The 24,893-nt window shown below is 40.4% G+C and overlaps 1 protein-coding gene across 6 annotated transcripts in view; it reads right to left on the reverse strand.

Moving 5' to 3' along the window:
- GRIK1 (glutamate ionotropic receptor kainate type subunit 1) overlaps positions 1 to 24,893 on the reverse strand; it is a 353,375-nt gene that overhangs the window by 114,090 nt on the left and 214,392 nt on the right. For all 6 annotated transcript variants that reach the window (XM_075197143.1, XM_075197141.1, XM_075197144.1 and 3 more), the window contains exons 5-6: positions 23,600 to 23,653; positions 1,270 to 1,443 (exon numbers count right to left, since the gene is read on the reverse strand). In XM_075197143.1, the coding sequence (XP_075053244.1) occupies positions 1,270 to 1,443; positions 23,600 to 23,653 (228 nt within the window). The remainder of the gene's footprint in view (positions 1 to 1,269; positions 1,444 to 23,599; positions 23,654 to 24,893) is intronic.

Raw genomic sequence — 24,893 nt, forward strand, 5'->3', positions numbered from 1 at the left:
AATAATATTTTAATGTCACTGCAATTTATAAATTAAGCCCTAGTTTATGCATGCATTGTTAGGAATCTTCTTTTATCATCAGCTACAGATTATATATATATATATATATATATATATATATATATATATATATATATATATATATATATCCATAATACAGTAAGACAAAAGGAAGACATAATGCAATGATATAAAATGATGCATAATGCGTGACAATAAAGTGTAAGTGAAGATGAAGGACGTATAATGCAGACAGAATAATGTGCTAAGCAAAAAACATAAAAGGTGGCAAAGAAAAATAAAGAACTATGTGAGTATGAGTTGGGATGTAGACTTGTACGAGATGATTAAACTTCCTAAACCACTGACGAAGTGGTGGACTTGATGCGCACTGTAATACGCCTTGGTTTTGTACTGGGGCGCATAGAGTGACCCTCGGAGGGAGATGCCGTCACAGGCTAAAAGTGCACCTAGGTGTCTGGAGACAGAAGAACCACACTGTGCAAACAGTATAAATGTCATCTCATAGTCCAACCTCCTGACACTTTACAACTCTGCAGGTTTTCTATTATAAAACCCCTCAATTTATCCCCATTTACGGCTTACATTTATTATGGGAGTAAGCTTTTTAGTGCAACTAGACATTTGCTTCTCTGATGAAGAAGCATAATAGAGCAATGCCCAACCATCGCCATCTGAGCCATCAAGTCCTTTAGTGGAGTGAAAATCTCCAATATGTACCTTCTCCATCCCTGTATCTTGTTTCCATAATTAAATTCAAATCTTATGTTTGCACTGCTTCTCTAAACTCCATAGTTGGCAAGGGACACTCTCCTTCCTCCCCTTGGCCTGTGCAAAACTTCTGCAACTTGGCAAATGCCTCCATTTAGCTTTGCCAACCTATGCACTTGGGTGAACATTTAGACCCACTTGCACAAATTTAGGCGCATGTTGGGACCAAAAATGACTTTCCATCGCACCTCAGAATAACTGGTGAATATATAAATAGTGAACACCAAGGGGAGAGAGGACTGATCATTTATAAAATATAGGCATTTACGGAGGAGTAAAAGTTTGAACCGGACCATGGGATCAGCTGATCAAATAGGCTCATTTGTTTAAAAGTACATGCTGTATGTGTATGCGTATTTTTCATTTAGTAAATTACCTTTATTGTCTGGGAGTATGATGATTCTAGCTCTCTTTTTGCATATTATTAGTACATTACAGACCAGTATATTTTTGTATTCATTTCAAACTTGTACTCACTGTCATCATCCCATCTAGAAGGCCGGTCTCGGGTTTGGGTGGTGCCTGTAGACGTTCCATAGACCACTTATCAACCACCGATGACACTTGAGGGTTGTCAATGTTAAGTAGGCGAAATCCAGTCATATTTACTCCACTGTATCTGTATGGCTCAAGGTCAAGTGCGAACAGGTCCTACCAGGCAAGAAGATACAAATGGAATGATGTGTAAGTGCCACAAAGGTGTGCCACATAGGTATCACTATTCGGAGACTTGAAAAAAAACCAGACCATGTCTACATTTCAGTGGCCTTATACCAAATATATAATGCTCAAATCTTATCTGTGTTTCTGAAGATCCTTGAGTGTCTTGTTGGAGAATAACCCTTTGCGGTGAATGCATTGAAACTCAAAGGGATAAACAGCATAAATGGTCTAGTATGTAGATTAAAATAATTTCAATATCAATAGAGTTTCAAAAATGGCCATGTACCCACATATAAAATTCAAAGAGACTCTTATGAAGCTGTAACAGGATTTTGAGGATGTACTCAAAGAGAGTGAAGAAACTTTGAAGATCAGAAAATAATTAAAGATAATGATATAGATAATGTAGTATTATAGTAAATCTTTAATACGTATATAAAAATGCACATACATTAAAAAGATTAGAGACTAGGCTGATGTGAATGTACGAAAAGCCCCCACGTTTTTTCAGTGCACATCACAATTTACTGATCTTGGACATTGCCTATTCCATATATATATTTTGGCAACTGGGACACTTTACCACCTTCTTATAGAGGAAAGAGTGGTGGTTTCCCTGGGAAACCACAGCATAAAGGTGCAGAGGGGATAAAATCTGCAAACACACCCACAGAGCAGGAGACCAAGTGGAGCACCTGGTCTAATCAATTTAGGAGTCAGCCAGAGCAAGGCCTGACAGGAAGCCTAAAAAGCTGGGTTTGAGCTGTGTGTGAGAGACATACACATATACACAGACACACACACATACACACAAAGTGGCGGTATGTAAAATGTAATGGTAATGTAAGTAGATCAATGGAATTTGATCATTTTACAATGAAAGCAGTAGGTGAAGTGGCGTTATGGCATACCACAGTATATACTCCCACTTCAACCACTGTGTGTATGTAATATATATACACACAAAAACAGGGATATTCTGCACTCTCCAAACACATAATGTTGTACTAACTACTTTTCTATATTAAAAACAGGGAATGTAAGCTCCACATATTGTAATATATGCTAAGCTGACCAACTCACGCCAAAGTCTTCCCACCCAATGTGGGCAACCCCCACTTGCACCCCCGTCTGCACATAGAGAGTACAGAGGATCTATGTGTGTATATACACATATATATATATATATATATATATATACACATATATATATATATATATATATATATATATATATATATCTATATATATCTATATATATATATATATATATATATATATATCTCTATATATTGTCAAAGTCGTATAATTGGATGAACGAAAGTATATTGGTTTAATATTGGTTTGCCGTGCGTATTGCGAAGCGTACGCCACGTGTTACGTGGCATGACGCGATCGCACGGTAAAATACGCACGCACACACTCGCATTACAACAGTTAGTTATTTATATAATTTCATATTGGTTCTGTTACACTGTAATTCAGGAGCAGATAGTATTCGGTTTATTATTAGTCTGTATATATATATATATATATATATATAGATATATATATATATATATATATATATATATATATATATATAGTATAGTGATTATATGTACATTGTAGTGTTATTAAAGGTTTAGGTAATAGGAAAGGTGTCATGCCTGATATCATATTGAAGCCCTAATCATCAGCAGCTGTCCGGTGCAGTCGGCGAAGAGATCGCACATTGCATACTTTAGTTATTGATATTAGAGAGTAAACCTTTGTATGATACTGGCTATGAAAAGGAGCAGACCCCCTGGAGAGAAGACCCCCACCTTTGGATTCCTTAGATTGAATCAACCTATTACCTGTCTGGCCTGGACCCACCCAACGTCTGGACCTATAGAAACAATCTACGTCATCTCTATTGTTCACAATGAAACACTGACTGTATATATATTAGCTGCATCTCACTGGGGCCTCAGTCAACTCTGACACAATATTCTATACAGAATATTGTCCATCGGGTCCCGTGGTTGCGCAGCGTGTGCAAGCGATTGCATTGGTATGTACTTATCTTTTGGTATTGGCTGTATTGTAATTTATCATAATATAATAATGTATTGAAATGTTGACTATTTACATCTGTTAAAATAAATTACTTTGTGCTTTGGACACACATTCAATTGATTGGGCAATGCTTATTTTAAAACGATAGAATTACTTTAATAATATGGGGGCTCGTGAGTTAGGAGTTACGTTACCGGCAGGTATGCAACGCTTACGATATTCGGTTCCTCAACAAAGGGTGGATTGACGGATGCATCGCATAAAGCAGGAAAGAATGTAATGCGTCTAATACCTGTGGTTCACTGTGTGTTGCGAAACCGAATGTCCGTTGTTGCATAGACTGAAGGAACGCTAATTAGAATCTAGGGACAAGAAAGAAAAAAAATGTTTCTTTTTATTGTCGTTTTATGTTTTAAAGTGTATTGCATTGCTGTGCGTATGTGTAGTTCCTGCTGTGCGTACGCGAACTTCCGGTAGATTTGCCACGTGGTTGAACAATAGTTTTGATAGTTGTTATATGCATACTGTAAGCACTTGATAAAGTCTCTGAAAAGATCGTGCCATTGTTTGGGAAAGTTATTTTCTGTACAGAAAACAAAGGTTATGTGTGTGTATGTGAATGAATATATAAAGGCAAAAATATACTGGTAACTATAGGCAACTATAGGTTTTTACACGTGTGCCTAATACTAATCACGATGTTTACAGATAACTAGTATCTCTGAGCAGTGCGGTTGGACCGCATGGCAGGGCCTTGATTAAGTATTGGGAGGGCAGTGTGGAACTGTTGAAAATTGATAGCGCTTTAGTTCAGGTGTGTCTGACGGGGCATGTTAAAAAAAGGTGACCTGACAACAAAGGTTCTGTTCTAGGGCTGAGCAGGATATAAAGAAACCTTTGTGTGAGTGGTGTTCTGTTCTAACAAAGAGCAGGTGATAAAGAGACACCACAGAGTATACTTGGCAGGTATACTCGAAGCGAAAATAACAGGTTTTCGCGGCATTCCCAAATATTAATCGCAAAGCTTACCGATAGTTAGTATCCGTAGGCGGTGCGATTGGACCGCATGGTTGATTTAGTGCAGCCGTGATTGCGACTTGGGAGATGTGGGAGGAAATACGCTGCAACCACTGATATTCTTGATTGATATCGGGTGCTGACAGTGGTAAAGTACTCAAACTAGGAAGGGCATTGATATCTTTAAGGGGACGTGCCTGTTGAAAACGTCCAGGAATAAAAAAAATCTCTAGTAAGTTCTGTTTCAAAAGAGAACAGGTAAAAGTCTTTTTGTGTAGCGTTGAGAAATAGGTTGTTTTCACAATGGATATGAAGCAAACGCTAGAGATAGTTCATGTTGTGCTGCCTAATGAATGGCCGGTTGGTTCGGCAAAATATGTTATGTATAATAAATACGGTGCGTATGCCACGGCATATTGCGACAAATGGGTCAAGATGACCCGGGAGTGTGTGAAACCTTTCCCAAACATAGGTACTCTTGTCTCAGAGGTGTTAAATAATGTTAGAGATAAAGTGCGGTTGATTAAACCAACAAAAACGAGAATTGAACATGATGACTGTTTAAAATTGTGGCAAATGGAAGGTAACACGTGGCAAAGCAGCGAACGCACAGCGGAAGTGAGTGTAGCGAAAAACACGTGTTCAGCGGAAGTAAGCGTACCGGAAACAAGCATTCCGGAAGTGTGCGTTGCAAAGCGTGGCGAACTGAACGCAAACACGCCCCCGATAAATTTGGTTGGGGCGGGAAGTACAGCCAATACCAAAAATGTAAAAATGGTAACTAGTAACTTGTATTATGTTTTAAGTAATGTTAAAAGTAATGTTTCAGGACAAAGAAGAGGAACGGTCCCACCAGCAGGGGCAGCTGCTGAAAGTGGTGAGAATAATGAAAAGGTTAACACAGGGGGAGACATTCATTATACTGCAACAGCAATTCCAGCAACTAGGTCAGAACAGAGTGATTTAGTAGGCTTATATCCTATCCGCAGAACAGCAGTTCCCAATGGGAAAGCGGACAGAGATGGTGTAGTTCCCATGAAACAGGTAGCAGTGTATTCTCCATGGACTAAGACGGAACTATTTACAATTATGTCTGATTTCCCTGATCCTAGAATAGATTTGGCCAAGTGTCAGAAATTTATTAGACATTTAGGTAATGCACATGAACCTACTAATAAAGATTGGCGAGTGCTGTTTAGAGCTTGTCTTCCTCTCGCTACTGATATACAAAAGTTCCTTGAGGGTTGTAGCTTGGAAAAGGATAAACCCTTAACTGAGGATAACAATCAGCATAATATTGGACGTATAATCAAAGAGTTGGCCGTATATTTTCCAGTGACTGTGGAATGGGGCAAAATATACAACATCAAACAAAAAGGTAATGAGAATACAACTGATTATTTTTCAAGGGCGCTAGCGGGCATTATTAAGTACACAGGAATATGGGATATAATGGTAAATCCACATTACAGGGAGGTAACTGTTGCAGTAATAATGGACGGCCTCCGGGAGGATCTAAGGACCTGGATACAAACCTCTTTTCCTAATTGGAGAGGTCTCACGGTAACTGATATTAGAGGACATGCTATAGAACATGATAAAAATATATGTAAAAAGGAAAAAGCACAGAGTGATAAGTTAATGATGTTGAGTATCCAGGCATTAGAAAAACTACATCCACAACCTCAGAATTATAAAAACCACTATAAGGGACGAAAGAAACAGAAATCTTTGAAGTGTTTTAACTGTCTTAAAAAGGGACATTTGAGGAAAGATTGCAAAGAAAATATTAGAGCCAAGGCTAAGAAAATGGGACACGAAGCAAAGAGACTTGGCCCACCTAAGGGGGAATCACATAGACACCCACAGAGACGGCGCACACAAGTCTCGGAGACTTCTCAACAGTTTCCTGTGCACCTCATAGCAGCCAATGCCTTGGGGGAGAACCATAGTCAACCCTGGAGGTTAGGTCAGACCTGTAGTCCTACAAACAGGTGGGCTTTAAACTGTGGTAAGTAGTAGTGGGCAGGAAACTGATTTTTAAAAGGTAATCTTTGTTGATTTTGTTTGTTCATTTATGTTGTGAAATGTTTGTTTTCCTAAATTGCTAGCCGACGGCAAAGAATAGAAATGTTTGTTGTGTTTGCTGTTTTAAGATAACTATCTTGTTTTTCTTCTCACAGGTAAAGGGGACACAAAAGGAGTATAGACTTAGTGATCAAAAGGGGAGATAGAGAAATAGAAGAATCACTCTTGAAAGACAAATTAACAATAGACAATTGGAACACTCTTTTGTTTTAGGCTGCAGTGACTCATGATAAATTGTTTGGCAGAGACTCATTATCCAACAATGAAGTATGTACATACTTTGCTCCAAAATATTGTTTTATGTATTTCAGAGAAAATATGAGTCACTAAGAGTAAATTTTTACATTTCTCTATCATAAGTTAGAAAAGTCAGTTGAAAAGGTATGTAGTCAATGAGATACCGAGTTCTTAATGAACAAATGACGGACGACACTGGATTGCACTGTTAAGACCCCCTAGTCAAGTATGGGGAGGGGTCATAGTTAGCAAATAGCTAAGGGGAACAGTGGAATGAATACAGCCATTTCCCCATAGAGTCAGAGTCCAATCCAGCTGTCATTTTGTTGTAAAAATCTCCCTTTCTATATGTATGTTTGTATTCAAACCTTTGTATTCCCATCATTCATTGCTTTCCTATTTCCCATTCTTTACACAAATGCTAGTCTCTCTCTACCTCTCGCTCCCTCTACCCCATTTCTCTCTCTCTCTCTCTCTCTCTCTGCTTTGGTAGAGATAAAATCAGACACAGTCTCAACAATGGGGCTAAAACATATTTTTTTTTTTTTACATAAGACAAATTCAGAGATACACACACTAGATTGACATGAGTTACAGAAACAGTCAGGGGTTTTGTTTTCATGTGTATAGAAACTGCTGATTTTAAGCAGAAAGGTTCTGTTGTGGAAATACGATTCATGTTTTATAGATTGCATATCTGTTTTGTTTTTTTGTTTTATGATTCGTGCCTCCTGTACAAAAATGTGCTTTTTTATGGATGCACAAAGGGTGGAGACAGGAGATTGCTAGAGGATAGGCATACAGATATGCATCTCTGTGTAGAACACTGGAGTAGGATTTTTACCACAAGATACGACATAATGTGAAACCCTAGAAAATGTAGAAATTTCATGTTTTATATTTTTCACTGTTAGACAGGCATGTACTGGATACTGTTATATTTGAAGAAAGTGTTATAGAAAGAGACCCCTTTGCCTTTCCCACTTAGTCAAGTAGCTGAATATGAGGTACTGAGAATGACATGTGAGTTGGCAGAGGGAAAATCGATTGATATACATTGGTCTTTAGCATTTTTCTAGTCTAGAGGGCGATGTTGAGGTGACTGAGAAATCGTTTTATAGCAATACCAGCACATGATTAGGACACTACATAGAGGACTTTAGACAGTGACACAGTTACCAACTGAAGTAGCTGCTAGTAAGGTCCACACTTACACGCACAACCATACAGGGCTGTCACACCAGGGAGAACATAACTGTCAAATAGACAACAGGGTTTTATGTGACAGCTAACAAATCTATGTTTTGTTTGTTTTTCATTGTATTGTTTTAGTTTTAAAAAGGTGAACACACACACACATGCACGCATACACATATTGGTTTAATATAGGAAGATTTGTGTTACCCGAGGGATAAACTGTCTGGAAGGTGAAGAGATGTGGTGAGGAGTCTGGTGGACTCTGGAGAGATGGACAAGGTAGACCAATAGAGCCATCCCATATCCCTCCTGCTGATGGGTTTTCCTCCAGGTAAAACAAATACACGTCATCCAATTACCACCATGCAGGATCCTCAAGTATACACAGGTGTACCAATGAAATATGTCTAGGTAGAGGTGTATTGAAATGTGTCTAATGTATTACTGTTTCATACTCAAAGCTTTTGTTATTTAATGTGATAGTCCTAGAGTTATAATAGATGATAGGGGTATTCATGTTATTGATAATAGATGTATAATGTATGAGTAGTGGTAACAAATCACATACTTTCAGTTAGCCATAAACCAGTGTGAACATAAAGTAGTGGTACTCGGTAGAATGAATTGAATAGAATAAGAGTTGGAACTTGATTGAAGTGCCACTAGTCCTTTCCCGCTACCAAAAGATCACTCCTGGGCAGACTCCTAACCTGTCAGTTTTTGAAATGTTCTTGATCCCTCGTGAGATGAGATTGTAACTGGGAGGCTAGGTTAGACCTTGAGAGAAGGTAAATAGTGAGACAGTAACCGAGAACGTCCAAAACATTGTTTCCTGAAAGGTTACACTAACTGTCAGGATGTTGGATCGGGAGAGTAAGTTGTGGAACAGAAATCTCTTAAGCTTAGGTTATTTGACAGACAGGTACCAGGTGTAGGCTACCAGCCTCACGCTTCAAGGGTAGCAGAGACACACTGGTGCCCATACCACCCACTGCAGAGGGGCCAACACTCAGAGAAGGGTCCAAGGGCACTCATGAGTCTGTACTGGAAGGCCTCAAATGCAGTTAGTAGCACCTGAGCCAAAGGCTAAGACTGTTGTCCAGCATGAAGTTGTAGTTTTTCCTGTTTTGTGTTCTCTCATTTCACTCTCTTCTCAGGACGGTTAATTCTTTTGATTATTAGCAGGTGACAGAGACTGGTTCAGGTAATGATAAGGAGGTATTGGGGAGGAAGAAGTTAGTAGCATAATCAGTCCAGCCAATTACTCTATTCAATTCAGGGGTAAAGGTAAATTTAGAAACCTCGGAGCTTGGAGAAAGTGCGAGGGGCTATTGTCTGAGTAGCATTACGTCCGTAAGTACGGCGACCCCATGGTTAGAAAAGAGACACACCCAGCGATGCCGGTCCAGTAATATTCGGACTTGAGCAGGCATCCTAGAGGATGATTATCATTCTTGGGAGGGTAAGGTTTTAGACCAAACAAAGTGCTGGGCGTGCTCACACGTGCCTCAGTGATTATATCAAGTAGGATTAGTTCTCTTTCCACTAAATATTCTTGAGGTACCCGAACTATAGGCGGGAGGTCACTAAGGGAAAAAGTAGAACACCTAGGTCCCTTAGTCTGAAGTCTCCCAATGCTTTGCAAGCCGGTCACTGTTAAATCTGAGTATTGAGAGACTGGGAAGAACGAGCAGACAATAGCCCACCCACAAGTGTTGATGAAAAGAACTGGTGACATTATTAGATGTGTGTATATTAACGCAAGCTGAAGGAGATTGCATATGACATTATTGATAGACATATGATGATGCTATTGATGAACATGAAGTGTTTAAATGTATTCTGAGCTTAAAGACATGCGTTGGACAGAAGAACCTGTTAAACTTGAAGAACTGTAGTAGAGAATTCTGTATAGCTGATACACGTTCTACTGTACCATGTACCTTTCCAAATAATGTATTAAGTGTTTTATTGCACCCTTGAAGGGCATACAAAAAGTTATCTCCAAGCTCCAGAAGTGTACGGTTTATAGTAAAAGAAGAAGTCGTTTAGAGGATTAAGACTCTCTCTTATGATAACTTGTTTAGATCTACAAACAGCGTGGACATACACCAAGGGGGATTTGTATTACATAACAATGAAACGTGGTACTGAGATCCTGCATATAACATCTTTAAGGTGATAGTTTATTGTACTATCAAAGGGTGGACTGTCAAAGTTGTATAATTGGATGAACGAAAGTATATTGGTTTAATATTGGTTTGCCGTGCGTATTGCGAAGCGTACGCCACGTGTTACGTGGCGTGACGCGATCGCACGGTAAAATACGCACGCACACACTCGCATTATAACAGTTAGTTATTTATATAATTTCATATTGGTTCTGTTACACTGTAATTCAGGAGCAGATAGTATTCGGTTTATTATTAGTCTGTATATATATATATATATAGATATATACATATATATATATATATATATATATATAGTGATTATATGTACATTGTAGTGTTATTAAAGGTTTAGGTAATAGGAAAGGTGTCATGCCTGATATCATATTGAAGCCCTAATCATCAGCAGCTGTCCGGTGCAGTCGGCGAAGAGATCGCACATTGCATACTTTAGTTATTGATATTAGAGAGTAAACCTTTGTATGATACTGGCTATGAAAAGGAGCAGACCTCCTGGAGAGAAGACCCCCACCTTTGGATTCCTTAGATTGAATCAACCTATTACCTGTCTGGCCTGGACCCACCCAATGTCTGGACCTATAGAAACAATCTACGTCATCTCTATTGTTCACAATGAAACACTGACTGTATATATATTAGCTGCATCTCACTGGGGCCTCAGTCAACTCTGACACAATATTCTATACAGAATATTGTCCATCGGGTCCCGTGGTTGCGCAGAGTGTGCAAGTGATTGCATTGGTATGTACTTATCTTTTGGTATTGGCTGTATTGTAATTTATCATAATATAATAATGTATTGAAATGTTGACTATTTACATCTGTTAAAATAAATTACTTTGTGCTTTGGACACACATTCAATTGATTGGGCAATGCTTATTTTAAAACGATAGAATTACTTTAATAATATATATATATAGAGAGAGAGAGAAATATATATATATATATATATATATATATATATATAATGTGTATGTGTCTGTTCCCCCCTCCACAACTGACTTGAATCTAACCTAAACAGAATGACAGAATTTATGTTTGACAAAACCCCCGTAACAATATATTGATATTACACAGATAGGTTTTTTTTTCCCATAGGAAAAAAAGAAAAGTAGCTGTATGTTATTTGGAATCAATATTGTACTAAGGGAGACATTTACCTTCCCTAATTCATATTTTCACATAAATATTAATCTCCAACTGTCAGCCCCGGACAAAATGCTTTACATTTAGAGGCATTGAATCTTTGTTTTACTGGCCGTGAATTACCTTTGTGCAATAGGGAAGGCATTAGCAATACAGTCATTTAGGGTACATTCTGTCTCTCCTTTGTCAGCCTCTATTTATTAGAAAGTTTCAGGAAAATGTGAAATTCTGGATGTTGAAACTGCAAATTGCATTATCTTTTTGCCAATTTAGTAAACAAAAACATTCTAATGGAATGGATATAGAAGTAATTCTGAATAATTAACCATAGTCCTTGAGTGAAACAATATAAAAATACTATAGTTAAATGAAACCTATAAAGCATGATCTGTTATAGGTACTAACAAGCCCAGATTTACATTCCCATATCCCGATTTACAAGCCGCAAAATGGGTGGTGCTTAACATAAAAAGGGGTGGAGTTTTACAATTACCCATTTGTAGGAGGAGTTTGGGCTGAAGAGGGCATTTTTGGGATTCTAATTGTTAGGAGGTATGCAGTTCTCACCTCCGCACAGCACTCTTTCTGTGGTGCTCATTAACTCACCCCTTCCCCTGCTTTTTTCTCTATAATTCCATCCCCCAATGCATCCCATCTGCATAAAATAATTAAGTGGAAATAATTCAGACCCAACTGAGGCCATGATTAAATGTTTATAATATGTAAATAATAAGCATTAATATAGAAAGTGAAAAATAACCATTCTGTGCAAATTGAGCAGTGTAACTCAAAACCGTAATTTTTGATAAATAGATCCCTAAGTAATTTTGAACCCAAAACCGGTAAAAAAGACACTCTAACCCAGTGGTTCCCAAACTTTTGCAGTTCGCGGCACCCTTAGAGTCTCCAAATTTTTTCAAGGCACCCCTCCAAAATAATTATTGAGCAGTCCTGTTTTAGAAGTAGTTGGGTCAAAAATTGTAATAAGTATTTAGGTCAGGACAGAAATACTTATTTAGTTGTATGCAAAAAGCCCCCTCTGCATCCAGACACTCTGCCCCCTCTGCATCCAGATACACTGCCCCCTCTGCATCCAGACACACTGCCCTCTCTGACGCTGCCCCCTCTGCCCTCTGTCACGCTCTCCCCTCCTCTGCCCTCTCTCAAGCTGTCCTCCTCCTCTGCCCTCTCTCACGCTGTGTCCCCCTCCACTGCCCCTCTCACGCTGTGTCCCCCTCCACTGCCCCTCTCACGCTGTATCTCCCTCCACTGTCCCTCTCACACTGTGTCTCCCTCCACTGTCCCTCTCACGCTGTGTCCCCCTCCACTGCCCCTCTCACGCTGTGTCCCCCTCCACTGCCCCTCTCCTCTGCCTCGCTGTGCCCCTCCTCTGCCCCGCTGTCACCCTCCTCTGCCCCGCTGTGCCCCTCCTCTGCCCCGCTGTCACCCTCCTCTGCCCCGCTGTAACTCTCCTCTGCCCCTTCTGTCACCTTCCTCTACCCCGCTGTCACCCTCCTCTGCCCCTGCTGCCTGTCACCCTCCTCTGCTCAGCTGTCACCCTCCTCTGCCCCGCTGTCACCCTTCTCTGCCCCGCTGTAACTTTCCTCTGCCCCTTCTGTCACCCTCCTCTACCCCGCTGTCACCCTCCTCTGCCCCTGCTGCCTGTCACCCTCCTCTGCTCAGCTGTCACCCTCCTCTGCCCCGCTGTCACTCTCCTCTGCCTTTGCTGTCACCCTCCTCTGCCCCGCTGTCACCCTCCTCTGCCCCGCTGTCACTCTCCTCTGCCCCTGCTGTCACCCTCCTCTGCCCCGCTGTCACCCTCCTCTGCCCCGCTGTCACTCTCCTCTGCCCCTGCTGTCCCCCTCCTCTGCCCCGCTGTCACGATCCCTCTCACTCCTCTGACGCGTTCCAGCCATAAAAAAAAGAAAGAACACAGTAACTTACCAATCAGCCAGGCGCCGGGACCCAGCAGCCTCCTCTCTCCCGCAGCTGTCACTGAATATCGATGTCAGTGACAGCTGCTGCGGGAGAGAGGAGGCTGCTGGGTCCTGGCGCCCAGCGGATTGGTAAGTTACTGTGTTCTTTCTTTTTTTTTATACGGCTGGCCCGCGGCACCCCAGTGACAGCGCCGCGGCACCCCTGGGAGCCGCGGCGCACAGTTTGGGAACCGCCGCTCTAACCTCAAACTTGTTCATTGCTAAATAATATTGTCTAGTACAACATTATTTTATGTTATCTCCCTGTACAGGTTATGATCAATTTTATGGCTGTATTCCATACTTGCCAACTCTCCCAGAATGTCCGGGAGACTCCCGGATTCCGAGTAGGTCTCCCGGACTCCTGGGAGAGTATGGCATCTTCCCGCATCTGCCCACTTCACTAAGAAGTGGGCAGAAATAGAGCCAAAATGCCATGATTCTCAGGGAAGTGCGGCATTTGGCCCCACCCCCACTGTAAAATGACACATTTGCGCCATTATGTCGCAGGGAATTTGCATAGCCCCACCCTTGAAGCGCCCACCTCCCCCAGGGAGCTCCCGGACGCCGGCTTCAGAAAGTTGGCTAGTGTGCTCTATTCCTCTTCTCCTTGCCTACTCTGTCATGTTCTAGTTTTCCAGCCTGACCTGTCAGTGGTCTCAGCACTATTCTCTCCTAGTAGGCTGTGCCTCTAAGTTGTATTGATGAGAGATAATTATCACACATTGACAGATAGAGTAGATATTAGGATTAATGGACAGATAAGAGCATTTGCATTGTACCAGAGGTGGAACTATTGAGCTGTGGGCCACAGTGCATGGTAGCAGGGAGGAGAGAACCGGGTCCCACAGCTCGCTAGTCCCCTGTGCAGCGGGCCCTATTATCTCCATGGGCTCCGGTGCACCAAAGGTAGTTCCGCCACTGCACTGCACAGTATAGTAAGTTCTGCAAGCACAGTTAGTAACACCTTCATAGTAGCTAGGTAAAACTCTGCAACAGGTATATTATTTTTTTATATTCAACTCTTAATATTTCCAGAGTATAGTAATTTCCCATTGGTACAGTTCCTCTCTAAATGACATGCATTACCATAGCAGGAATGAACACTACAGCTACTTTATTAAAACCTTAATCATATAAAATATATTCAAATAAAAGAGATCTGTTTAATCATTTAAATCATAATACATTGTGCTATACAATTCAACCAAATACTGTAATAAGCTAGAAAACATTTAAATGTTTTCAGTTTTAATCCAATAAATGTTGCTGTGACTCTGAGATAAATAATCTTCAAATCTGTTATTTTCTGATTACTACCTCTCCCATTTATCACAAAAAATCCAGTTAAGCCGTATAATTATTATGACAACCCAAAAGGTCACTCATTTTTTTTTTTTTTACTACTAAATTGGTCTGCCCAGAGCACATCGATTGTATGCTCTCTATCTGCTCTTGGGAAACTCCTCCAGAAATGAAAAGAGTAGAAAAATTACTAAAATGTGTAAATATATATATATATATATATTATACCTGGATAAGTGGCTACTTCAGGCAGGGGCGCACGCAGGGGGGTTTCTGGTTCTCCATAAACTCCTCCCCTCCGCGAACAACGGGCACTAAACAGTACATGGCGGCACTGTACTGTACAGCAGCCGAGGCGCTGACAAAGAAGCGTTTGCGGCGGTTCTGTATTGTAGTACAATACAGCACCGCCACGGATGCTTCTTTGACAGGGACGTGGCTGCTGTACAGTACAGTGCTGCCGAAATGGGCCGCATGCGCAGCAGCTCTCTCTATATATTGTTTTTGGGGTGGAAACCTTAAACCCCCCTTAAAGATCCTGCGTGCACCCCTGTCAGGGGGACCAATCTTGTCCATTACCCTGGTTCTCACAGCCCAGGGCGGTTGGTTTGGCCCCAGTGTTTGTCAGAGTGGGACTGGGATAGGGGGCACAATGGATTTTGCACCCACCCTTCCTTCCTAGAGGCACCAGCACTGCACTGAGACTCATGGTTTCCCTGTTATAGTGTAAACTAAGCTGTCTGACTCTGGGGCTAGCTGAGGATTTAGGAGGGAGGGAATGTTGACATTTTTGTTTTTTACTTTAAGCAGTGCAGTATATTGGAATGGAGACATCCTTTAGTACAGGTGGCAATTATGTGCTCGGTGTTTCATTACATTACTCAGAGTGCGCCTGGAAATGTACTTTTCCATCAAAGTGTAACATACAGGCACAAAATGGGTCACATTAAAAGAACAGGACGTGTTTTATGGAGTGGAAAATAGACTGTGTACAACAACAGGAACACCTGCCCCATAAATGTGCTGTTAAAGTTAAATAATTGGACAAAGGTGGCAAATTAATAATTTGTGTACATTATAAACAGTTGCGATGCGATTCATACGCAACGTAATTTTTATTATAACATTTAAGTATGTTTAATGAATGTTCTATTGTTTTAATATAAAAATATAAAGTGTTGAAGAAGCTAAGTAATGTTTTCAACATCTGAATTACATCTAGTTTGGTATCATTTTGTTCTCAATCGCATGAGAACGTTTCTGGTATTATTTATAAGCTTTTGCACTTTGTGAACGCTAGTTATAAATAACATCAGTTGATCATACACGAAATAGTCAGCTCACAGGGATCATATAAACCAGTTTATACAGGTCTGAAGAAGGACACCTGGCAATCTCAAGGAATCCACCAATGCGACGTTGAGTTCTTGGGAGCTTCAACCTATGAATGTGGACCTTAATACTGTAACTCTATCTTTTGGGATGTCACTGCTTTTTACAACTGTACTTTGTATAAATTGTTCACCTCGGGCTTTGGAAACCAGAGCGCTCTGATTGAAGCTTGAGCTGGTGCCAATGAGCACACCTGTATGCTTGCCAATCTTTGCCTTGAAATTCTTTGCTAATTAAGCCTTTGTGCTTTGGAGCCACAGAGATCGCATCAGAGAATCTTTATTGTTGACGATAGTTATAAACGTAACAGTGCTCACTCTACCCCTTTATGACATTTCACTAATTTTGCTCTGTAAACTGGAATCCCATTTCTACACTGCTCCAGGAATAGCAGCACAGTGATTTATCTACTCCATACTTCAATAGGAATACTTCAACACTATCCTCTCCTCTGCCTGTTCAAACTGCTGCTCCTTCACATATCTAGGTGAATTTCTGCAAACTGGAAAGAACCTCAGGGGCGGAGCAGAGTGGTGGCCTCTTCTGAGTATGTGCCACTCAGAATAGGATACCACCCTCCTCATTTCAGAACCGAGTGTTACTTTGGGGGCTGATGTCGGTCTCCCGGGGGGGCTTTGGAGGGGGAGGTCTCTGGCATGTCCGCCTCTGGGCCACATAGTGGCAGCACCCGCTGCACTCGTGGTAGTTCAACCAATGTCCGCAATAATCCAATTATCTTCATCACATGTTTTCATTTTTTTTGTCAATGCTAAAAAGTATTTTTATCTAATAGACTTGTTTCGGAGTCCATTGCAGAATTTTTTTGGCAGTTAAATAGCAGAATAGATGGCTATTAACACTGCACCATAGCTCAAAGTTATTCCACTAACTCTGGAATGATTAAATGAATTGAATTAAGGTTCACTGCTTTAGTCCCAGAGGGGACCTCATTACATGCTTTTTCTCCCTCACTCTTTATGATGTGGAAACTTAGCAGTAGAAATTGTAATACAATTGCTAGAAAAAAACTGAGTCAAATAATTAGAGTGAGTCATAAAGAATTTGGAGTCATTAAATCATGATTAACGACTCTATGTGCCCAAACCAAAATTTCACGCCTAATATAATCAAATGTCACAATAATAATGAATAGTTATTTCTAAGTTAGTGGTTAAAAAGAAGGGCAATTTAGGAATTCTTTACCATGTATTGCAGCTTCAAGTAACTCGCAGTACTCTATAAGGATATTGTATGAAATCCCAGAATCATGGCTATTGTCTGTGTTCAAGTGTTTATAGACTTTTTAAGGTGAGTTTGAAGAGAATTTGAGCATGTTATTGTATTAGTCTGATGCTCATACGGAATTACCTTCATTTGGAAGTGGGTGGGGATAGAGCAGCACGTAGCCAATCAGATCATCAGAATGTTCAAACCAGACACAGTATATCAGTGCATGTTCTGACCTTGTGGGAAGCAGTGACCTGTAACCTTGTGTGATTGTGTTAGTGAGGTCAGATCTGTAGATGACAGTGTCATGATGTGTGGAGGGGAATGGAAGATTATTATTATTATTATCATTTATTTGTTAGGCGCCACAAAGTATCCGCAGCGCCGCACACAGTACTAACAGTAGACTATACAGGGTGAAACCATACAGAACAATGAACAAAAAGTACCAATACTTCAGAAACTCCGGCTAGTCATATGCAGTAACGATGGAGCGGAAGAGTTATGGAGACAGGAGGGGAGGGGGCCCTGGTCATACGAGCTTACATCCTAAGGGAGGGTAAACAGACCAGGCACAAGAGGAGCCAGTTGAGGCAAGAGGAGAGAAGGGAGGACGAGCTAAAGGAAAGGGGATGGGGGTTAAGTAGATGGTTGGTAGGCTTTGAGGAAGAGGTGAGTTTTGAGTGCACGTTTGAAGGAGCACAGAGTAGGAGAGAGACGGATGGAACAGGGGAGGTCGTTCCAGAGAAGGGGGGCTGCACGGGAAAAAGTCTTGGATTCTGGAGTGGGAAGAGGTGATAAGAGTGGAGGAGAGGCGGCGGTCGTTGGCCGAGCACAGGGAGAAGGCAGAAGTGTGAATGGAGAGGAGGTTAGAGATATAAGGGGCAGTAGAGTTGGAGAGAGGCTTGTAAGTGGTGGTGAGAAGTTTGAAAAGGATTCTGTAGGGGAAGGGGAGCCAGTGTAAGGCAACGCAGAGAGGGGAGGCAGAGGAGGAGCGGCGTGAGAGGAAGATGAGTATTGCGGCCGCATTGAGTATAGAGCATAGACCATTACCAGTCCATTACCAGTCTGTGGAAGATGACCACAGACTGGTAATGGAAGGAGCTTGATTCCCCAACATCAGAGTAGTCACAAGAGACTTCTGCTATAGAGAGATTGTGGAGTCCCTTTGCACCAGTAGACCTCTGCAGATATCAGGGGCTAGATTTACTAAAGGGCTGTTTGCTCAAACCGCCGCTTTTCGGCTATTTTCCCAGCTGTTTTGAAACCGCCGGATTCACTAAAGCCGAAACCGCCGTCAAAATGGCCAGAAATGACATTTTTCAAAACCACCACTATACAAACCGCCATCCCGATTTTAACAATGATGAAGATGCAAACAGCCATATTTACTAAGCTGGGGGTTTCGAAACCGCCGCAAAACAGCCACCCAAATGGCCAAAATAAAAGAGGTGGCTGTGAGTGGTGAGATTGCTCAAACTGCTGCTGTTTGATCTATTTTGCCATTCAGAACATAAGAGAAAGAACCATTGACATTTAAAATATTTGAAAAATCATTATTTATTGATAAAGGGACAAAATGAATTTAATATTAACTTATGGTGGATTTTATTTTTTTTTTATTTTTTTTTAAAGGGACACTATTATAGCATTATATTATGTGGGAAATGTGAATATATAATATTATTAACTGATTGTTAATGGTGGATATAATTATTTATATTGCACAATTTGTCATTACATATTATCCGAATAATACAATAATTAAATATTTTGAATTTTTTTCCCCCTCATATGTTATTATTTAATTCATTTTGCCCCCTAATCAATAAATAATGATTGCCAACCTAAGTTAAAAGTCGGTGCTTCTCTTATGTTCTGAATAGCAAAATAGTTCAAACACCATGTTTAAGCTATCCAGACATTCTGAAGCAGGTATTAAAACTGTCCTGTCCTATCTTTTAGATGGCGGTTTTGATGGCGGTTTCATCCACAATGCCGGCGGTTTGGACCAATAAAACTCCAGCGATGGGTGGTGGTTTCAAACCACCTTCAAACTCGATTCTTAGTAAATCTAACCCCAGGACTCCACACAGGAAGACCCAATGTGTATTGCTTGTCACAGTGGAGTGATGTTGGGCTCTTCCTCATTGTATCATGTAATAACTTCAATCATTCTAACAGTACATAAAGTTACCACATTGAGACTTTCAATTCCATTACATCAAGTGACAGAAACCGGAATAACATTAGTCGAACAGGCCCAATATAACGATCTGGTATATCTGTATATTGGTTCCTCCTTTGTGAAGGACAGTTTCCTTTCACAGGGGGAGGTTTATTAATTTCATCTCAAGAATTCAGAAAGTGTTTACTAATTGTTCAATATATACAAAACCAAAAAATGACAGCCCTGACATCAAAACAAATATGGCTCCGATTGGGAATAAGTCCTATTAATAAAAAATAATTGTGATAATTCCAATAGAAAATGACACTATTCCCACTTAACTTCCTACCTTATCTTCTGCCTCCGTCCCCCTACTCTCCCTCTCTCCCCTCCGTCTCTCTGTCTGTCCACCCCTCCCCTTAGATTGTACGCTCCTCTGAGCAGGGCCATCTCTCCTCCTGTTTCCACCACTTCTAACTCTGCTCTCCAGCTACTTAGCCCTCCTCCTCGAGGCTCCACTCCACGTCCACTCTCGCTCTCTCCTCCCCCCTGGGGGTCTCCCTGTCTTCCGCGCCCTCCTTTTTGGGCCCCGTCATTTGCGGATCCTACCTCCCCCTTCCCTGTCCTCTCTAGCTGTGCATTAAGCTTACTGAGTTGCTGTGCTTACTGTTTACTGTACTGTGTTGTCTCCCATTGTATTGTAATTTGTTTGTCTCTGTACGGCGCTGCGGACGCCTTGTGGCGCCTTATAAATAAAAATTAATAATAATAATAATAATAATAATAATATTCACCAGGGTAGAATAAGTCCGGGAGAATGGTTCTCTAAAATCATATAAAATGTATTATACACCTAACTAACAAATAGTACCATTTTACAGGTAAGTATATACCTATTTTATAATAGAGTATAATCACTAAATTAATAGCAAACAGATACTATACATTGGGAAACATAAGATTATGGAAATAAAATCAATATTGGTAAAACATACTTTTTTTCCTCCTTAAAAGAAATAAGGACACTTCCATATCTGTATTAGTCCTGGTAATCCCCGCATAGAGTGAGTATTAGCGGTTGATTTACTATTTAGTAGAGTCCCATGAGGAAAAGCAATATGTCCAGACTCCGGATCCCCAATAGGAAACTAGTTAGTCGTAATATATTCAAGTTTCTACTAAGTGTTCAAACAAAAGAAGTAGTTTAACAATATGTTTTAGGTGTAAAAAATTTGTTTCTGGTAAGTTAATTGGCTGCTAACAAATTGACCCTAGTCTGTGTGTCTGTCTGTGTGTGTGTGTCTGTCTGTGTGTGTGTCTGTGTGTGTGTGTTAAGCAATTTAGACTGTAAGCCCCAATGGGGCAGGGACTGATGTGAGTGAGTTCTCTGTACAGCGCTGCGGAATTAGTGACGCTATATAAATAAATGGTGATGATGATGTTTATAATGTTAATGTGTTTAACTTGTAACCTTTGACCTTTTTAACAGATTGTATTGTTCATATATGTCATTTAAAAGACACTTTTGTTCAAGGTCAAATCAAATTTCGGTTTCTTTTTCAGCTCAGCCTTCACAAACTGACTAAACTACCAAGAAACAGTGATATTCATAGAAACTCAGCGAATATTTATAAAGACTGAGACTCCTGTGACACGAACCCCATGTGATCACTCGCAGCCAATGTAAGGAAAGTTAGCGGACTTGCTAGTTAGTTCCTGCTGTTTACTTTTGTATTTAGCCCCTCCCTTTCCAACACCCGTTGCTACTTATAAATGGATTGAGAAACTGGCCGTTTTTTCTACTGTTGTTTTACCAGGCATTTATAGGCGGTCTGCAGCTGCCATTGGGTGTGTCGTATCTTTCAATGCCTGCTGGAGGATTTTGGGAAGCTTCTGACATCTTTTGCTCTCAACTTAAAAACACATTAATGGATACAACTCAATGTGATTACTCTCACTGTTTAGAGTTAGCAGAAGCACCTCAGAAAAGCAAAGAGAGGGTGAAATGAGAATTTTCTCCCTCTACCTCACCTATAGTGGCCGCACCCCCTGCAGTGGCAGCAGTTGCACCACTGATTTCATGATATATTTGCCTACATATGCTACTGAGACTTCTGCTTTTTATCACTACTTTTGAATTTTATTTAATTGAGCAACTGTGAGGATTCACAATACTAGCCCAACATAACAACTGTCAGAAAACTATTCACAATCACAAACACCATGTCTTGATTCCTGTAATCAGCACTCTACTAAGAACAGCAATCTAGCTAGTCACCTCACCTGGATTACTGTTTTACTGTACAGCTTTCCTTACTCTTCAATCAGCCATTCATTAAAAAGGTCCACTCAAACATACCATTTATTTCATCTGTTTGTAGCCTTTATAAGTCTGTTAGTTCTACCAAACCTTTTTAACGTTTTGTTTGGATCTCTCTCTCTCTGTGCTTTGAAGATTTGTTTTGTTTAACTGTACCTCTTCACTCTACTTTCTCCAATCCTTTGACCTCAGCTTCGTACCCCAGTTATCTTCCTTCTCCAATCCCTTGACTTTGGCTTCACCCATCCATATTCTACCTTCTCCAATCCCTTGACTTTCGACTTCACCCATCACTATTCTACCTTCTCCAATCCCTTGTCTTTGGATTCGTCCATCACTGTTCTACAATTCTTTGACTTCAGCTTGTACCTCCCTACCAGTCCTCTCAGGACTAAGCAGCTTGGCCGAACGTGGTGTGCCTCTGATAGCTACCCCAGCCAAATGGTCTTTCCTGAGTGGTGCCAGCACTGTGACATTAAATTGCCTTTTGTATACTGATGTGACAAAGTTTCTCAGGAGCACAGTGAGCGTGCTCCTGTCAGTACATGACTCTCATTAATACTCCTGTACTTCTCTCTACATTTTGTTCACCATTTTATCAACCACTGTGCAGTAGTAACGGGCAATGTTCAGGCAGTGGGTTTCTAGCTACTACAACTAGGACAGAAATGAAGGAATGTAACTGATTAATATGAAATAGGTCACTACAGATCTCTGCTTCTAATATTTGTATGGTGCAATGTGGCAGAAGTAGATGAGGATATTATCGTTACACGACCCAGCCAATAGTTGAAGGTTACAGATGTGTATTGTGCTGTCTTTGCTGACAGAAATGTTCTTTTATAACTGCCCAGGAGAGGGCTGGCTTCATGTACTCGTAATGTTAACTTAGAGGAAGCTGTGGAGTTTGAATGTTCTCAGTCACTCCAAAACCTTACCTGGCAGAATGATTGTCTGCTGACAAATATTAAACCTAGTGTGTGTGTGTAGTCGTGACATAGACTGATGCCAATGATTAAATATTCTGTGTAATGTTTTGGGGCTATATAAATAAAGGTTAATAAAAATAAATAATAAATAAACTATTTTGCTGACTTCATGCATGAACAGATGGAGCACATTTCTAGACAACAGCAACATCAAGCTGTTTGTTAATCACAGAATGACCATGCCATGCTTCATTTGAATTGGTGGAGGTAGTCTGGTGTCCCCTGCAGCTGGGGAAGGGGGGAACTTGATTGCACAATTTGTCCAACTTGAATGTCTGTATCAGGGGACAGGTATACCGTAGCGCTATAGTTTCCAGTCTGAGGAGTTGTGTTTAACTGAAAATCCCGTCATCATTTTGCATTTCGGTCCAAAGCCGCCATTTAAAAAGTCTGGGACTAATTTATTAATGGTCAAAAAGGGCATTTCTTTTGGTTTGTCCCATACATGAAAGGGAGATAACCCCTGTGGCATCTCAGGATGGCAATAACAGATTAATATCATTTAAAAATGCTTTATACTGTGAAAATATATTTTTATATTTCTTCTATAATTTTTATTTGTTTTTTTAATTATAGTTTTTTCCACATTGGTGATACAAAACCCCCCAAACCTGGGCTTTACCGCTTACAGCTCCAATAGTGTCGAAGCAATCGATTGTAAATTAACAGTCCCAGCAACATTTTTTGGGTAATCTGTGGCGATAGGTGATTTTTTTTATAACTGCGATAAGCAGCCTCCTCTCTGCCTCATCTGGCGCTCTAATTCATGGGAATCAAGCAAAGAGCAAGATAAATTGAGGAATAACATGGAAACTTGTTGACTATATTTCTAAATAGTGTGTCTTACCATTGTTGTGAAGAAATAATGATAATATTCAGTCATCATTCCCATAGAGAGGATCTGCCGAGAAAGAAAACACATTGAAAAAAAGGGCCCATTTTCAATTATTGTTCATAACAAAGAAAACTTTATTGTCAAAGTATCAAAACGTCGCTAGACAAATTTGTCCTCAAATGATCTAAAATAAGTTTTTTTTTTATTTTGCATTATTGTAACTTTAGGGCAAACTCCACTTTGTGGACTTTATATTTTGGGGTTAAATGTGTAAAATAGACCCAAATAATTGAATTAAATAGCGGGCATGACTTTTTGCACTACTCATTTCACACCGCCAATGTCCACCATATGACGCATCAGTGGCGCTGGTCATATAAAGAGGACCTCTGCCTATCAAGACTGCACAGGAAATGGTACATGTTGGATACACTATGCAAGAGAGTGTATCTAACCACCGTTTAGATATAAGACATGGGTCATTTTTTGGGTCTATTTTGCACATCTAGCCCAGAAATAAATCTTTACTTCATAGTTCAAAAATAAAGATGTTATACAGGAAATATAATCAATGCTTACTCGATAAAATATATGAGAGTCTATTGAGAAAGCTGTAATGATGTGCATCTTTTGCTTGTTCTGAGATAAATTATGGTCAGCAGAGGCTGAGGTGGATCTCTCCCTGCACAAAGCTTATATCAAGTTGTATTTCTTATAAGGTGGACAAGTGTTAAATTCATTGTTGGCGGAATTTTTTTTTAGAGAAAACTAAATATTTATGTGGGGGGCAGATTTAACCCAAAACTCAAAGTCCACACAAAGCTTAAAATCCAAATACATGAATGGGAATGAGGGGAGGGGATTTTATTAAAGGGGGGGTGGGTAATATCCACGACTTAACAGGATCACTGCACCACAGATTAGTTCATTTTTTTTATTGTAACTTAGTGTAATTGATTCAAAAGTTTAGTTTTGGGTGGAGTTATTGTTTAACAATTTCTCATACAAAAATTATGATATGGTCACACTCCTCTCATCTGAGCAATTCAAGTAAACCACAAAACAAAAGTCTGGCAGTCTTCTACTGGATACTGGATCCAATAGGTTGTTTGCTGTAAGAAAGTGTGTGAGGCGAGTGTAGGCAATTCTCTCGAGAAGCTTGGGGGGGCATGGGAGCTGGGAGAGGGGGCGGCAATTTAGGAGAGAGTTAGGGTCAGAATTCTGTTTTTTAAAATGGGAGTAATCACTGCATGCTTGCATAGTGATGGAAAAATACCAGTAGAAAGAGATAGATTACAGATTTTAG

Source organism: Mixophyes fleayi, chromosome 2, assembly GCF_038048845.1.
Source record: "Mixophyes fleayi isolate aMixFle1 chromosome 2, aMixFle1.hap1, whole genome shotgun sequence".
NCBI classification, from domain to species: Eukaryota; Metazoa; Chordata; class Amphibia; order Anura; family Limnodynastidae; genus Mixophyes; species Mixophyes fleayi.